General features: G+C 34.7%; 1 protein-coding gene across 2 annotated transcripts in view; it reads right to left on the minus strand.

Annotated features, from left to right (window-relative positions):
• LOC150078256 (glutathione reductase, mitochondrial-like) overlaps nucleotides 1-17,962 on the minus strand; it is a 52,920-nt gene that overhangs the window by 9,628 nt on the left and 25,330 nt on the right. For both annotated transcript variants that reach the window (XM_090385086.1, XM_090385085.1), the window contains exons 8-11: nucleotides 13,778-13,912; nucleotides 9,191-9,302; nucleotides 5,596-5,727; nucleotides 3,929-4,062 (exon numbers count right to left, since the gene is read on the minus strand). In XM_090385086.1, coding sequence (XP_090241212.1) covers nucleotides 3,929-4,062; nucleotides 5,596-5,727; nucleotides 9,191-9,302; nucleotides 13,778-13,912 — 513 coding nt within the window. The remainder of the gene's footprint in view (nucleotides 1-3,928; nucleotides 4,063-5,595; nucleotides 5,728-9,190; nucleotides 9,303-13,777; nucleotides 13,913-17,962) is intronic.

Here is a 17,962-nt window from a genome sequence, read left to right on the forward strand (position 1 = left end):
ACAGGTAAATATCCAGTTGACCTCTGAATTTATTCAAACTGCCAGCCTCAACTATCAGTGAAGGCAACTTGTTCCTGCAATCAATCTAGTCAAAACCTCTTCTCCTGTAATTTGAATTTATGGTCCCTAGTTCTGGAATTCCTTATAACAGTGAAAATTCCAACTTCATTCATTTTACTAACCCCTCTCAGAGCCTTATACACCTCAATCAGGTCACCTCTGAGGTGCCTGGTTGTCAAGCTCTGTAACACACATGTAAGTGGAGTCTTTCATCATATGGTCACCCTTTTGATGATCTCACCATGCAAGTTGCCAATCTTTGGACCCTTTCAAGAAAATCAATGTCTTTTTACAGATGAGGTCCTCATACTTGAACACAGTACTCCAAATGTGGTCTTATAATTGTCTTATACAGTGGGATTATATGACTTCCATATCTCTACAGGATGACGTTTGATAAATCATTGATATGACAACATGGGCTTTCCTGCCAGCCTGTTTACACTGCTCAGAAAACTTTGTATTGCCCTTATTATAACTCCCAGATCCCTTTCTACCTCTACTGTTTTTAATTCAACTCCAGCAAGTGTATAATTTATTTTGGGGTTGCTATTTCGTAAGTGTAGGACCTTGCATTTTGCTGCATTAAAAAAAAAGCTGCCACTTTTCTGACCATTTTTGAAATCTGTTCAAGTCATCCTCAAGGATTGCTGCTTGGCACTGACCATTAATGATGCTACCAATCTTTATGTCATCTGCAAATTTTAACATAATGCCTTCTATCCCTTCATTGGTGTCATTTATGAAAATCAAAAACAACAGTGGTTCAAGAACCAATCCTTGGGGGACTCCACTCCTGACATTGCACCAATCTGAAGAATATCCATTAATCACAACCCTCTGCCTTCGGCCTTGCAGCCATTCATCTTAGGATCTTGCCAGTAATCCCAATATGTTCCAACTTAATCTTTCATGAGGGACTGAGTCAAATGTTTTGCTAAAATCCAAATAAACTATGTCAAAACTGTTCCCTACAGCCAGTTCACAAGTAACTGTCTCAAAATAGCCTAAGTTAGTTAAACACAACATGGATTTGTTAAGGAAACAAAGTCCTTCAGAATGTCATTTCTATCTAAATATCCCTGGATTGCACTCTTAATCATTGCCTCAAAGGTTTTCCCTACCACTGAAGTCAGATTAAATAGTCTGTAGTTACCAATTTCACTCTTAAATCCACCTTTATATACTGCCAATGCGTTGGTACTTCTCCAATTCAAAGGAATCTCTCCCGAGTCCAAAATGCCCTCATAATTAACCTCAATGGTTCAGTACACTCCCTGGGAGCTTCCCTCAAAATTACTGGGTATGTGCCATCAGCTCCAGCAGCCTTACTTGCCTTTATGCTCTAAGGTTTTTTCTAATAAACAGTCTCTAATTTCGAAATTACTAATTTCACATCGCTCAACCTCACTCACACTGCCTCTGCTCAGCATGAAAGGTCTTTTGTCAGTAAAGTACCTACTATTCAATTTGTCCACAATATCAGCTGGGTTATCCATGATTTTCCCACACCCAGTGCATAAGAGACTGATCTGATTCACTTTCTTCATTGTATTCACAATGTTAAATTTCAAGTGCCACTTTTCAGCTTATTTGCCTAATTTTTCTAGGTTCTTCAGCAGTAGTATGATTCCTATTATTAACTATGTTGGCACCTCCGTAGCCAGGTGGGAAGGAGCAGAGGAAGAAGGAGAAGAAGTGTAGCACACACTTCTTGATTAGACCGGGGTTCGAGCCCATCACCACCAAATACAGAGGATGCGGAAAGGTCAGGGAATGACCCCCGCATATTCACGGAGCCATATGGCCTTAGTTGCTAATGCTCCTAAAAAAACAAATAAAAACAACAACATTAACTATGCTGACACCCTTTGTATCATCTGAAAACTTAAACAATGGGTTTTATTGATATGCCTCCATCAGTATCGTTAATAAATACTGAAAACATTAAGGGTCCTAGCACTGAACCTTGAATGACTCCACTAATAGCATTAGTTCAAGAAGAGCAGTGACCACTTATAACTACCCTTATCTTCTACTCAAAATCCCTTTATCCACGGTAGCAACCTGTCTCTAATAGCACACTGCTCCAATTTGTACAGTAGTCTTTCATGTGGAAGTGTTAAAAGCTATACTGAAATCTATATATATGGTGTCAAAATTAGTTTTTTCATCCTGTCCCTTTGTTACTGTGTCATATTAGTTAATCAGATTGGTCAGACAAGATATCCCCCATAACTTACAGATCCATGTTGTAATTTAACCCCATTTCTGTCAAGATGATCCTGCATTGCTTCAACTACTGACTCCATTATTTTTTTTTTGGAACAGAAGTAAAGCTTACAGATTTGTAATTACTCACTTTGTCCTTTGATCTCCCCTTAATCCAAGGATGCTCTCATAATTATGACCAACAGTTTGCCTACATCTTTTGCTGCTTTAATATGGTGTAAATGAGAGAGAAACTTGTATGTAATGATACAACCTAACATGAAAGTTTACCATGTAGTGTAAACAGGTTGCCTGGAAAGAACACAGTGTTTTATCAATGATTTATTGTATCTCTGCATATAGGCAGAAAGAGATCGACATTAAACTAAAGAAGTGTAGTGAGACTGCCTCTAGAATACTATATTCAGATCCAGAGGCTGCACCTGAAAAAGATATGGAACTTCTTGTAAGGGCCTGAAGATGAGCGATTGTCTGGTGAGAAGAGAGATGTCCATATAAAGAGAGATTATGAAAACATGGATTACAGAGCTTTAAAGTCAAGCAATTCTGTGGCTTCATATTAAGTAATATAAGGAACTTGGCAGGGGGGCATAAATGTAAACTGTTTAGGAAAATTAATAGCTGGACTCCAATTTCATGTTTGGTAAGCTTGTCAACTACTAACATTAACTGTCTCCCTGGTTGTTCAGCAGTAGGCAAAATTTAATAGATATCTGGATCAGCACCACTGGCAATGGGGAGATATAAGAATGAATATAGATTATATAGAATTTTTTTGGGGGTGGGGCAATAAAGCAAAATACTGGATTCCTCGCATTTTATGACCAGTAACAATAACAAGCAGTTGGTCTAAAAGTGCTAATACTAATATCCTTCAAATGCTGAATAATAACATAGTGGTACACTGTAAAAAGCAACTGGCATACAATTTCTGCATTAATCTTTCTTCAACTTCAAATGGATTTTATTTCAATCATAATGGCTAAATTTTAATTCAGTTATATAACTTTATTCAATCTGTAAAATTAAGTTTTGAGTTATTTAAATGTGTTTACAAAAGACAAATTTTGCCATGTTTGGGTGTAAATATCAGGAAAAAAAAAAAAAAAAAAAAAAAAAAAAATTTAAATAGCATTTTTTGCTGCTAATATATACACCTCCGTAGCCAGGTGGCAGGAGCAGCAGTGCATAGCGCATGCTTCTTGATTAGACTGCGGTTTGAGCCCGTGACCACCAAATATGGAGGATGCAGAAAGGTCAGGGAATGACCACTGCATATCTCCGGAGCAATATGGCCTTAGTTGCTAATGCTCCTAAAAACCAAATAACAAACAAGCTGCTAATATAAACATTTTAATTTTACATTTTATACTACAAGGATCGCACGCACGCGTGTGTGCATATTCACTGCAAGTGGCCTTTGATTGGAATTTATTCCCATAAAATGTAAGGAATAAATTGCATTGCACACGTGGGAATATTCTCATAGTATTATCATATACTATATAAACAGATGAATACACATTTATTTACCTTTTCTTCACATCCAAGTTTTAAATTAGTTGCTTTGTTTATAAAATTGAAAAAATTGAAAATATTAAAAACTAAAAACTAGAAGTCATTACATAGAACGTACTTTTTCTTCTTTTCCCATACATATCAACTTCATCAGGCACCTTGATTTCTGCTCTGTGAGTGAATAGTATAAAGGGGTAAATGATGACTGGTAAATTCTCAGATTTTCCTTTCCATACTTGTGTATGGCTTCCTCTGAAAAAGTAAATACATGCATGCTACACTTAAATGCTAGCTACATATATAAATTATATATACAAACTATCATTGTATTAATATAATATTATATGCAAACACACTATACATGGTGTACTGAAGTTGTAATGTCTCCTAATTTATATTTCACAAAAGTGTCGATGAACACGAAAGCTATCCACTTGTAGACGTGAATCAGTTTGCGACACCTCCTGTAAGATGGCAGCAGTCCAACTGGGAGTGACATACTTTGAAAATGTTGTCATTTTCCTTTCAAGAGTAGCACATTATCATCAGATTTTTCCATGAGAGGTGAAAGTTGAACTGATATTCACCAAGATCCAGTCTGCCTAATGGGAGCATGTTAATTCACTACTGCTGTTGAAAAAAAATTTGATAACATGTTACTCTTACAAAGAAAATGTCATTATGTCATTTTCACTGCGACATACAGTCCAAGTTGTAGTTTTGGTTTGTTTGGTTGGTTTTTAGGAGCATTAGCAACTAAGGCCATATTGCTCCGGGATATGCGGTGGTCATTCCTTGACCTTTCCGCATCCTCCGTATTTGGTGGTGACGGGCTCAAACCCCGGTCTAATCAAGAAGCGTGTGCTGCGCACTACTGCTCCTTCCCACCTGGCTACGGAGGCGCCCCAAGTTGTAGTGCTGCCATTTATAGGAAGCACCTCCAACAATCAATACATATCATACAAGCAATGTAATTCACATTAACACATTTGTGAATACAATTAGAAGACCCTGCAACTGTATACATCCCATATAAACCGAGATAGTTTTGAAATGGTAGCACAACCAGGTAGTAAGTAGGAACATAGTACTGAACATGTGCAGCCTGGAGGGTGTCCTCGTTTATGGTAACCCATGCAAACCACACATCATCTCATAACTGCTGGATATGCAATGCTCAATCCAGGAACTGAATGGCCCATTCCACAGTGTCCTGAACATTTGCAACTGGCTGGGATCAGGTGGCCATGAGAGGATGAAGATCTTACCAAAATGCTCATCAAACCAGTCCAAATCCTGTTGCAACTCTTTGATACCCTCTGTCTCAGGGTTACAAAGATTCATAAAAACTGCCATCATAAATGGGTGTCAGAAACAATGGAACTATATGAATCCCTTCCTTCATGCTTCTGGGTTTGAAAGCCTCATACTGAGAACACCACACCTGTTCTGCTGGACAGTACACTGGTTCTTTCGTGGTTAGTCTACTACACACACAATGGACACACGTATAATGGACAAAGGCTGCAATGTCTGAAATGCTCTACCTCTTGCTAATCTGACCCCAATAATCAGTTCCCTTTGGAAGTCAGGTCACATCTCTGGCCCACTCCTTATGTGTAACATCAGTCTACTGAATACTGTAATGACAGGCTCTTCCCTTATATAGAAACAGTGCACTATGTGGCAGCAACAGATGACATGCATGAAGTAATGGTTTGGGGATGCACCTGATGAAAAACTATTCTTAATGCTTATATTAAAGAAAATTTCAGTAAAACTCACCTTCTGTTAATCCTACTGTACCAACAGGTGGATGACTAAATACTACAGATGGAATGTTGCTATAGTCCAATCTTGTCAAAGGTTGATTCTCAAACAGTCTGTGTGCCAATTTCCGACCTGCTGCTATTGCCACTATAATATCAATACAAATTAGCGATTTTAGTGCAATCAGTGATATCTATTTGAATAATTAGGTATCAAGATCAAACAAAAGAGAAACAATCACTTAGAGAAAATGAAGGGTCCTAAAGAGTCCAACTACCAAATTCTCAAAGGCCCCAACAACAATTTGATCAGATTTTACTTAACAAAGCAAAAAAATAACCAGATCACTTGATGCTAGTAAAATGTCTTTTATTAGCTATCAAGTTTTTATCAGCTGGAATGAGTCTACTTACAATTTATTCTACTTGACAAGCTGAGCAAGTTATTTAAAAGGTGGTCGTAGTAATTAACAAGAATTATTAGGAATGCAATGTGTTTATTATGTTTTTATATAATATGAAAAAAATGGAAGTGAACACCATTAATCCTGTATAACTTAGAAAATGTAAAATGATACTTATCTATAAACTGCTATTAGAATTTGTATGTTTATTCTAAATGAATAATGGCACAGACAAAATGGATTAGTGATAATAAGTCAACTGTTGTACAAAGAGTAAATAAGGATGACAGCACTGAAATACTAGATAAATAGATTAGATAACTGCTTTTTATATCAAGATGTTCAATAAGTCATGTTGGAGAAAAAACTTGATGTTACTAAAGATTCAACTGATATTGTGATTTTTGCAGTTAGGGTCCTAACTACAGGTACGGGTTTGCAACCCCGAACTACCTGAGCCCAACTACCAACCTACTTGGAGCAGAATGGTATTAAGGGTAAGTTGCTACAATGGATAAAAGGATGGTTGAGTGGGAGAAGACAGAGGGTGGTAATCAATGGGTGCTGCTCTTCGTGGACTAATGTTATTAGTGGAGTCCCACAGGGTTCAGTGTTGGGTCCTCTGTTGTTTTGTATATTTATCAATGATATTGATGAAGGTATATCAGGCTTAATGTCAAAGTTTGCAGATGATACAAAGGTTGGCAGGGTTGTTAATGACAGTAATGGCAGTGTGCTACTGCAACAGGATCTAGATAATTTCGGCAGATGGGCTAAGAAGTGGCAACTGAAGTTTAACCTTGACAAATGCAAAAATACTGCATATGGGTAGAAGTAACCCCAGAGAAATGTACCAACTGTGTGGTACTACACTTAAGGTGGTAGAAAATGAAAAAGACCTGGGAGTAATTGTGCAGTCAGATATGAAGTTTTCTGAGCAATGTAGACAGGCTGCCAGGGCAGGTCATGGGGTTTTGTCAATGATATATAGGAATTTTGTTGGCAGGGAAAAGGAGGTGATTGTCCCTCTGTATAAGGCAATGGTCAGGCCACGCCTTGAGTACTGTGTACAGGTCTGGAGGACTCTTTTTTTTCACTTCTTAAACTCAAAGATTGCAGTCAAAGAAGTTTTTCAAATAAAAGGTATCAAAATCTGTATGTACTACAAGCTTTTCAGCTCGTTTAGAGACTATTATTATCCATTGCTTGGATAGCCTTATTGAAGACAAATTCCTGAATCAGGACACCAATAGAGAAGTTAAAAACTTAAGGAACTAATGTATTTAGAGACAGCAGTGTATTGTGCTATTTAAAAGGACTTGCTGATAAAGGATTACTTCTTAAATACAAAATACAAAAAAAAAAAAAACTAACCTGAATGAATATTATGCTTCACTCTTCAGCCTTAATGAATATGTATTGGACAAATGTACTGGAGACATTTTCATGAAATATTAAAATAGGAATGGAAAGGAAAAACAGTCAAGAAAGTACTTTGATAAATCTATATGAATAGGAAATGATGTTGATTTTTCAGGAAAACTGTATTCTCCTTTCTGAGTAAACACTTTCTATAAAATGTTAGATACTCTGAGTGTACGTCTCAAAGAACAGAATGAAAAGTATAAAACAATAATTAATGTATTCACATTCCTATGAGATAAACAAGCATCAATAGTTTAGTCTGTTCAAATTTATGAAGAATTAGTGCAATTTAATTCGTAGGGATATACTATTTAAGGTTGATAAATTTGATGTCATTACATTGTTAACTAATGCTTCCAAAAACTGCACTAAGAGTATATTTATTTATCAGTCTAATGCAGGAGAGAGAGGTTATTTTCAAAACTGAAATTAATAATGAATTATTTAAAAATAACTATGACCTTAAAGAGACCCTCAAACTTGCTTAGTGTCTAAGCCAATGTAGTCAAAATTTAGACTACACGAAATAACTGGTCGGTTTTCAGCAGCCAAATTATGTCAAGTTACACATTAAAATGTTAGTTTAACCTCTAGTGGATGCAGCCACTCCCATCATAGAGGATAACATGATTTTTCCAAGTGTTAATTTTTTAAAACCCCTTATCAGTAATAAATTTAACTTTTTAATTTTTATTTTATAACAAAATTCTATTATGAACACAAATAAATATTTAAAATTGGCTTCCCTTCTTTGGTGCAATAGAATTTGTTGCTAGAGAAACTGTGTGTTGCTAAGGCTTGTGCCATTGAGAACAGAGGACTGCAACACATGTGAAAATGAAACTCCCACATTCTCTTATTACTGGTGCTCAAATTGTTTATATGAGTATCCATTGTTTACCCTTATGAAGACAAAACTCCCATGTTCTTTATTGGTGTTCAGTGTTTACGTTGATATGTCAACTATTTTGGCTGCTCCTAAAGCACATGACAGTAGTGCACTATCAGAATTTAATAGAATGGCCACACTAATTTTAAGTTCATATATATTTTTATATGACTGCATGCATAAGGTTTATTAAAAACATGTTATTTTATTTCTATGTGGCCAAACTTCTTCGTTAATAAAACAGTTAATGAAGTAGATCGAAAGATATTACAATAACTAAGGAATAGTAAAATTGGCACTATGTCACTCTGGTAGATAATTTTATTTTATTTAAGTTTAATGACTGCCGTAACACATTTTTCTCATATATGCCCATCACAGGGTTAAGTTTATTAAAATGGCTACTGTACATAGAAAATAAATAAAAATAAAAATTTCAAAACCTTTCTGCATAGTTCAGTGGACAAAATTTCAAAGTAAATAATTTTAATTTATGACAAAACAAGATTTAGAAATTATATCATAATCTACAGTCATGATTACCAAAATTCACAAATATCTTTCTTTTGGTAGTAAGAAGATTTTAAATGGTACATAAATTATCTTGATTGGATATTTGGTTCAAGAGTGTTAGAGCATCTTCAAACCTAAATTTACAAGTAAGCAAATTGAAAGGTTTTTTCTTTTTTTAAAACCCCTTATCAGTAATAAATTGAACTTTTTAATTTTCATTTCATTTCATAATGCATTCCTTTATGAGTTGCAATTTAGTGCTAGAAGTAGAATGCATTAATAAGTTAAATACTTAACTTATTAATGTATTAGCTTATTAATTTATTAAGATATTAGTAATGGCCACCATGTGGCCATTACCAATACTAACAAGAACTCACCTGGTGTTAGTAGCCACTTTCCACACACATCTCCTAATGCATATACATTTTTCTGAGTTGTATCCTGATATTCATTGACTTTGATGTGGCCAGTTTCATTCACCTCTACTCCCTTTTGAAAATAAGAATTACTAAATATATGCAAGTGCAATTCATAATTAGTAGTACAAGTATTCAAAAAAATATATAAAGAGTAAAAAAATATTTTGGATAAAAACAGAACTTTCCCCACAATATTTTATGATTTAACTATGGTACAATAACCAATACAATACAATCTCTAAAATCTGGAAAAGTTATGATAGAACTGCATTTTGGAATGATAGCTGTACTGACAGGCATGTCTCTTAAAAAACAGAATTACAATACCATGTCATTTCATACTAATACTCGACTTTCAAGGCAGATTTATACTTCTCAGTATTTTTAGGCATTTGGGCAGTTATCCCCCATCCCAACTTTTGTATGTCCCAATTGAGATATTCAACAACACAGTCAGCTACCCCCAGCCTATAGGGAACTTATACAACTTATCTATCAGAAAATCTAAGGTAAGCATAAAACAAAAAAGCAATGCATACATCAAACAGAGAATGTGATTGTCATTAACAGTTATTGCCATCAGTTATTTAATCTATAAAACATTAAAAATTTTAAATATTGGATAAAGGTCATAAACCTAGTGTTGATATATGAAATCAATATCAATAAAACCTTATTTCTTTATGACCCTCACCTATGTAAAGTCACATATTAATCTAGGTAAAAGTTTTCAAAATATAACATAAATTTTGGGAAATTAATTAAGGACTAATCTAAAACTGAATTAAATTAAAAACATCTCCAAAAAGGTGGTGCACCCTGGCTTCCTCAATAATTAGCTAAAATCAGTTTTAGTTTTTATGCTGTTATTTATCATAAATTGTTGGAAGCCAAGATAATATTCTTTCATAAGTGGGTTAGTTTTCACCTTTTCCTAATCTTCTACAAATCTCCAACTTTCAAGAAACCAGTATTTTAATGGTAGAAGCTGTGCAAAGGAGGACAGAATTCAGTGCATCTAGTAGTCACTTTTGATGTAACAGGCAACAAAGTGATTTTTAAAGTGTGCCAGTAATGCACGAGCATCACTTCCTATATGGGTGGATGCTCACTAGCTGGACTTTTGATGTGATTGAAAAAGGCTCAGTTTGCCAAATGAATGGTAATGAGTTTTCAAAAGATACCAAGAGCTGCCATTTTAATACATTTCCCCATGCCAAACTGTTGTGCAATGGAGAAAAATATGATTGGCATTGTCTTGTTTACTCCAAAAGCTAGAATTTTGTCATTTTCTCTGCATAAACTATTTCCATTATCAGTTTTAAACATTTCAAATGATAATCAAGGTTCATCAGATTGGAGCAACTTTAACATGCCACTATATAAACAAGATCATGAATAAAAAATGGTAACATGACTGAAAAGTTATTTCCAAAAGTGTTTTCAACAAGAGATTCTGCATTAGCATAATGTTGTGGATGCTTTTCAGTAACTTTGCAGTAACACAGCTTATATAAAGAAACATGGCATTCCATAGATAGCTTTCTGTAATTTTCACGGAGGTACTGGGAAAATTTGATTATGTTAAAGCGAGAGCACAACAGGCATTCTTCATCTCAGATCATCATCTGGAAAAAGTATCCAAAATTAACTAATACAGCTTATGGCCAAAAAGGATAAAACAGAAGATTCCTGAACAGGTGAAGTGTATAAAATATCACTGTTATTTTGAACTGTACACATGATGTATCATTATGATTCAGTTCACAAAATGACTGAAAAACTATATTTTTTTAAAGTTTTTAGTGAAGGTTGCAGGGTTATTTTTAACTTGTACATTTAAATAATTTTAAAAATGTATGTAAAAATGTGCACAAATTTCAAATTACAACTATGATAGAATAAAAGTTCAAATCATACCACAAAGCTGAATATGTCAAAAGTATGAAACATCAGGCAATATTTGGCAAGGTGCAGTCATGATACCCGCTGACATTCATGATAAACTATGACCCACTTAAAATCCTTAAAATAATAATTAGAGAAGAAAGCTGATAAGCACATTTGGCAAGACTCCCTGCCCAAGGAGATGCACCCACTAAAGGATGAGTGCTATTTTCACAATAGATAAGCTAAAATAAAATAAACCAAACTCTAAAAACATAATATACATAGCCATCACAATGCCATATGTTTTTTGAATTTCATTCATTCTTTTTACTGTTTTTGTTGGATCATATAGGTAAATCTGTTGATGTTTGGTTGAATAGCCATCAACGACTGAAATATGACCCTTTTGGAACTCACATTCTTAATGAAGTAATGGTTGGAGTTTGTCGTTTTTCTTTTTAGTTCATTTATTGTGGAAGTGGCTTCATCCTTTGATGAGTGTGAGAGTGCATCTCCTTGGGCAAGGAATCATGCATTTGTGTGACAGAAATGAGTGTCACCTTTCTTCTTTTCTAATTTATTTTCAGGATTGCCATTTATTTTAGTTGCTGGTTATCTTGGGAGTCAGGTATAAAATTGCACCTTACCAAGTACAACCTAATGTTGTATGGATTTGATGTATTCAGCTTCATGATATAATTAGCATTTTTATTTCTAACATAGCCTTGGAGATATGATCATGTTTGTTTTAGTATTAGTATCAATAGTACAAATGATGTAAGAAAGTAAGCTTATACAGCATTAACAAAAAAAAAAAAAAAAAAAAAAAAAAAGAGAGAGAGAGCTGGCACTACCAATTTCTCACTTGTCCATCTCTTCTGACAGTCTGTCTGGATCTTCCTTGCATTTATTCAAACTACCTACTAGGCTGACAGCAAATTTCCACACATCCAACCATCCTTCTTTGATTTGAATTTATGTTCCCTCATGTGTGTAGTCTGAGAAAGAGGAAGGATTCCATCAGCACTGAGCTTACTCCATTCAAAGCCTTAAACACCTCAGTCATATCTCCTCACAGGTGCCTAGTTTCCAGATGCTGCAATTTGCAGAACTGAAGCCTTTCCTTGGTAAGAGCACCTTTTTGCTTCCCTCACTAATCTTGTTGCTCTATGCTGCACCCAATCCAAAAGCCCAACATCATTTCTAAATTGAAGTTTCCAGATCTCTATGCAGTACTCTATGCCTTGTAAAATCAAATAATCAACTCCTTATCCCTGCTCAAAATTCATGTATATCATTGACAAAACTCCATGAGCTGTCCTGGTAGCCTATCTGCACTGCTCAGAAAACTTCATATCTAACTGCACAATTACCCCTAGATCTTTTTCATTTTCCACTACTCTTAGTGTGATATCATACAATTATTACAATAAATCTGAGATTAGTACTATCCATAAGGAATAGTTTGCATTTGGCAATGTTAAACCTCGATTTCCACTTCTCAGCCCACCTAGTTACAAACAGATAAATTTCTCTTGTGGGTAAGTGTATCTACAGTATTATACACACAAATCATGCATTCCTTTGAATAAAATTGACTGACTTCTTTTGCAATTGATTCTGAATATACACTAAACCCTCGCTAATCCAGATTAATTGGGGGGGGGGCATCTGGATTAAGTGATAATCCAGATTAGTGAAGCAAAAGATAGCCTTAAAAGACAAAAAAACTTAGAACACAAATAAATGGAAAATTAATGATATAGATAGTCCTGATGAAAATAAATAAAAAAAATATCACTGCAGAGCCTTTATTTAAAAACTATAAAAAGACAATACATTACTCTATCAATAGATGAATAAATGTATTGTCTTTTTATACATTTATCAGGGGGCATTGGCATCTCACGCCAACACCACTTGATCGTTGCTATGAATACCACTTAAATATAGCTTCTTCCAGCAACACTTCTTTTGGCTTTTTTGATTCTGTCTATTTTATCACTTTTATCACTCCCCACATCGAATTTTAAAGCAAATGTCTTTATAGATTCTTTTTGTTTTTTTAATATCTGACACAGCCTGTTGGCTAATACCAAATTCTTCAGCTATTTTTTTTTTCCCCCCAGGAACGCTTTAAGTTGTTCTATCACTTTGAGCTTGTTAATGATAGTTAAAGTAACATGTTTTCTTTTTATTCCACTTTTTAATTCTTTAGAACCCATAATTATATAACATATGTCAACTTATGCACATATGTATAAAGAAGTGCACAAATGAAACGATAAAAGCAATAACATCCATCCGACTCAGAGTCAACAACGATATTGAACAACATGCAATATAATGTATTTCCGTCTCTCTGTGCAGTTGAAAATCAGTACGCAGTCAGAGTTACTCATGTCTTCCTAATTTCGTGTGTCTTTCAAAGTACTCAACTGTGAACAGAATATTTCATATTTCAATCCAGATTAACCATAACCAGATTAGCAAGGGTTTACTGTATATGTACAAAATCAATGCATACAAATTGTGGATTTCCTGCAAATAAATTATAATTTTTCATGAACTATACTTTTTGATTAACTAACATGCCTCCTTTCCAATATTACCACTGCTAATTAAGGATAATTACATACAAACAATTAGACTTACTGTATTTTCAAGCAGCACATCAGTATGTGGTTTGCGTCCTATTGCCCACAGCAAGCAATCTACCTCAGTTATAGGTTTACATCCGTTTATTGTTAAAGTGAGCTTTCCATCCATTTCTTTTTTCACCATAGTAACCTAAAAATATAATGCTGAATATGTAAGTCATATAATTGCAATAATTAAATATTAATTAGATTTAATATTATTTTCTTACAGATATGTAGATGTTATTAATATTTTAAAGACTTAAAATAGAATTAATATATTGCCAATTATACCAAGATATTGCCAATTGTAGGAATTATGTTCCTTAAAGTATACTTGAGTGACTGGTAAACTTAAAGTCTTATGAGAAATTTAGGGTCAGATTAAGTTCCCAGCAGCAAGATTTTTAACTTAAAAATGAATATGAAAACCACATGCTGCTTTTTTCAATATAACTGGATATACACTGTCCACATTGGGCCTTTTCTTTCTTTTGTAAATGATCTTATAATACCAGATGATCTTAGGTTTTCGGTAACAGCTGTACTAATTATAGACTCAAAGCTTCTTATATAAATGTTAGATATTAAAACTGAAATGAACTAAATCGAAAAATTAATAACAATTCTGAAAATTTTCAGTATTTAAATATTTAACATTTAGTTCTACGTTGTTGTTTTATTTTTAATCATATCCCTATAAACAGTGATTATATAATATTATTGTTATATACAGTGGTGAGCTGTGAATATTTTAACAGTAGGCTCGCAGTTTTTCCAACTTTCTACCCAGTAAATTTGATCGGTCACGGAAGTGACGTCATTCGTGGATTCCACCAGAGGCGCTTCCCACGCTTGCACTACTAGTAGTATGATTAGAGCTCGTGACGCATTTTTCATGACCGGTATGTTATCTCAAGTTGGGGCAGATTCAAGGGGTGGACAGGTGGGGCTTATTACCCCGTTAACCATGCTTTTAGTGAATGTGTAAAATGTTCCTAGATCTATCTAAAAAAAAATAATAATAATTTAAAAACCTGGTCTTCATGCTTCCCCTTACAATGATAACTGGATACAATGGTGTCTGGAGTTCTAACCTTTTAGAATTCTTGAATAGTATGACATCTCAATCATACTTCCTGCAGTTACTACTGCAGTAAGTATGACTGCAACAATACAAGTATTTGTCAACAATTTATTTTTTTCATCTCGCATTTTCGTTACATTCCATTGTTAGGTTTCCCTAACAGCTGCGTATGTCGCTTCAACTACAAAGATTGGTACTTCAATCGACGCTCTTTTCCAGAGATATTTAGATACATTGCAATCTCAAGTATACATCTCTTACTTTAGTTATCATAAATCCATTGTATATTGTCTTCCAGAAATTAAGTAAATTTGTGAATGATCAATAAAATATTTAGAATAAAAAGCTCTTTTATTTCGTAATCAATATTTCTTCTTCAAGAGGAGTGTTTCCATTTACAATGGGTTTCCTCAGCCTACAAGTTATTTCTTGTTAGGAATTTTTTCCCGCCATAAAGTGCAGTACAAGGTGTCTTGGTCGGTTAAGCCTCGGGTTGCCATGCACTCCCGTACTCCATCCATCCATCCATCCATGTCCTCCTAGGTCTTCCTCTTCTCCTTATTCCAGGAGGTATCCATTCCAGGATAGCCTTTGGATATCTGTTTTCTTGCATCCGTTTTACATGTCCATACCATGTTAGACGCTTTTCTTTGATGGTGTCAATAATAGTCTTTTTCACTTCCATTTTTTCCCTTATGTCTTCATTCCATTTTCTGTCTGTTCTAGAAGTTCCTGCTGGGTGTCTCCAAAAATCCATTTCTGTGGAGAGCAATTTGTTTTCCGCTCGCCTATTCAATGTCCAGGTTTCTGCTCCATACAATAGAAGACTTTGTACAATTGTTTGAAATATAAGTTTTTGTTTTATTTAGGATATTTTTGCTCCACAGAACAGAGTTTAACATGCCGATAGCCTTTCTGCCGTCTGTAATTCTCTTATTGATCTCTGCTTGGGATGATCCATCACTTTGTAAGATTGATCCCAAATATTTGAATTTATCGACTTGTTTGATTTTAAAACCTGCAATATTTAGAACGTGTCCTGGCCCTGAAGACATTTCAGTCTTGTTAAAATTGATTTTTAGACCCCATTGTTTATATTCCTCAAACAATTGACAACATGCATACTTTGCATCTTCTAAGTCTTGTGCTATCACCACCTGATCGTCTGCAAAAAATAAATTGTGAATATAGGTGTTCTTATTAATCGGCAATCCCATTTTATTACATTTTTTTGACCAGGATCTTGGGCAGATGTCGATATAAATTTTGAAAAGTGTTGGTGACATGCAACAACCTTGTAATAAGCCTTTTGAAGTGTGGAATTCAGGTGACAAAGCTGATCCCACTTTAATTCTGCATCTATTATTCTTGTAAATTGCCTTAATAATGTTAATCAGTTGTCCATCAATATTTGCCTCTTTCAGTGCTTCCCATAAGAGTTTTCTTGGAACACTGTCATATGCCTTTTCAAGGTCAATGAAAATCATCAAGATTTTTTTCCCTTTTGATTGGCATTTTTCAAGGATCTGTCGTACTGTTGAGATATGATCTATACATGACCTCCCAGATGAAAAACCACTCTGTTCTTCTGATACCTCGATTCGGGCTTCTCAACGGTTCCTGATCCATTTTCCAAGGATCTTTAACAGCGGGTTCAGGATGCATATTCCTCTGTAATTTGAACAGCTTTTCCGATCGCCCTTTTTATAAATTGATGTAATATATCCTGTTGTTATTTCTTTCGGTATTTCTTCTCCTCTCAGTATACTATTTAACAGTTTTTGTATCAGAACAGCCACTCCTCTTCCTCCATATTTCAGAAGTTCCGTGTAAACTCCTACAGGTCCAGATGATTTTTGTCATTCCTTCCTTCCTTTAGCAGGAGTTCTCTAACAGAAACTTTTAAGCCCGAGTCTTCTACACCAAAATCCTTCATCGTCTTGAACTCTTCCCAGTCTTCTTTTAAAAAGTCCTTCATAATACTCCGTCCAGTCTTTCAAAAGGTATTAATTGCAAACCAACATTGTGTTTATTCTGTTTTTTCTCAAGTCTTTAAGGACTTGAGAAAAAACAGAATATTCCATGATTCCGCTGATTGCTTGAAGCCCAATTTGCTATTAATAGTTGTGCATTTTCTTTCCCATTCTTCACTTCTGCTACCAACCGATTGGCTATTTTCTTTTTTTCAACATAAATATGCATCATTCCTATCACCCAGCCATTTCTGATATGCAAGTTTCTTTTCCTCTACAGCAGCTCTTACTTTCTCTGTAATCCAGGTCTTTTTTGGTCCTTGGCTCTTCTTTTTGCCTAGGATTTCATGAGCTATATTTTTTTTTAACAGTATTTTTTAATTATTCGTAGATTTCTTCAGTATTACCTTTTATCTCTATGTTAATTGCAGCATCCAGTCTCTGGGTGAAGTTGTTTCTAATGCTGTCGTCCTGGAGTAGGTCAATGTTAAATTGATCCACTTGTAGCATTTCTCCTTCCCTACATTGTTGGTTGTCCACACATTTTCTTAATCCAGTTCCACCTCAGTGTTGTTTTAACAAGAAAATGATCAGATCCACATTCCGCTCTTCTATAAACTCTGACATCTTTCAATACATATGTCCCTGAATGTTTTGAAATAATGTAATCTATAACTGATCTAATTTGTCTTGTCTCCTGTAATCAAGCATATTTATGGATATCCTTGTGTTGGAAAAATGTGTTGTTTATTCTCAAGTTGAACTGTTCACAAAGATTGCATAGTTTATCTCTGTTGTCATTCCTCTCTTTCTCTCCAAATCTTCCAATAACTTTGCTATTTTGTTCAGTTCCTACTCTTGCATTGAAATCTCCCATTAGAAATATCTCTTTGTTCTTAGGAATTTTTTCTATTAGTTCTCTCAGATCCTCCCAAAATTCATCCTTCAGCGGTGTCATTAGTCGGGGCATATATTCCAAAAATACACATTTCTCTCCCGTACATTTTCAGTTCCAATGAGATCATTCTTTCATTAATAAATTGCCAGTTTTTGATGTTGTGTCTCAATTTCTTTTTAACAGCAATAGAAACTCCTGCTCTTGCTCTTATCAACTTCACTCCAAAAATGGTAGTATTCTCCC

This window comes from Mastigoproctus giganteus, chromosome 11 (assembly GCF_048544385.1).
Source record: "Mastigoproctus giganteus isolate SK-2022 chromosome 11, ASM4854438v1, whole genome shotgun sequence".
NCBI classification, from domain to species: Eukaryota; Metazoa; Arthropoda; class Arachnida; order Uropygi; family Thelyphonidae; genus Mastigoproctus; species Mastigoproctus giganteus.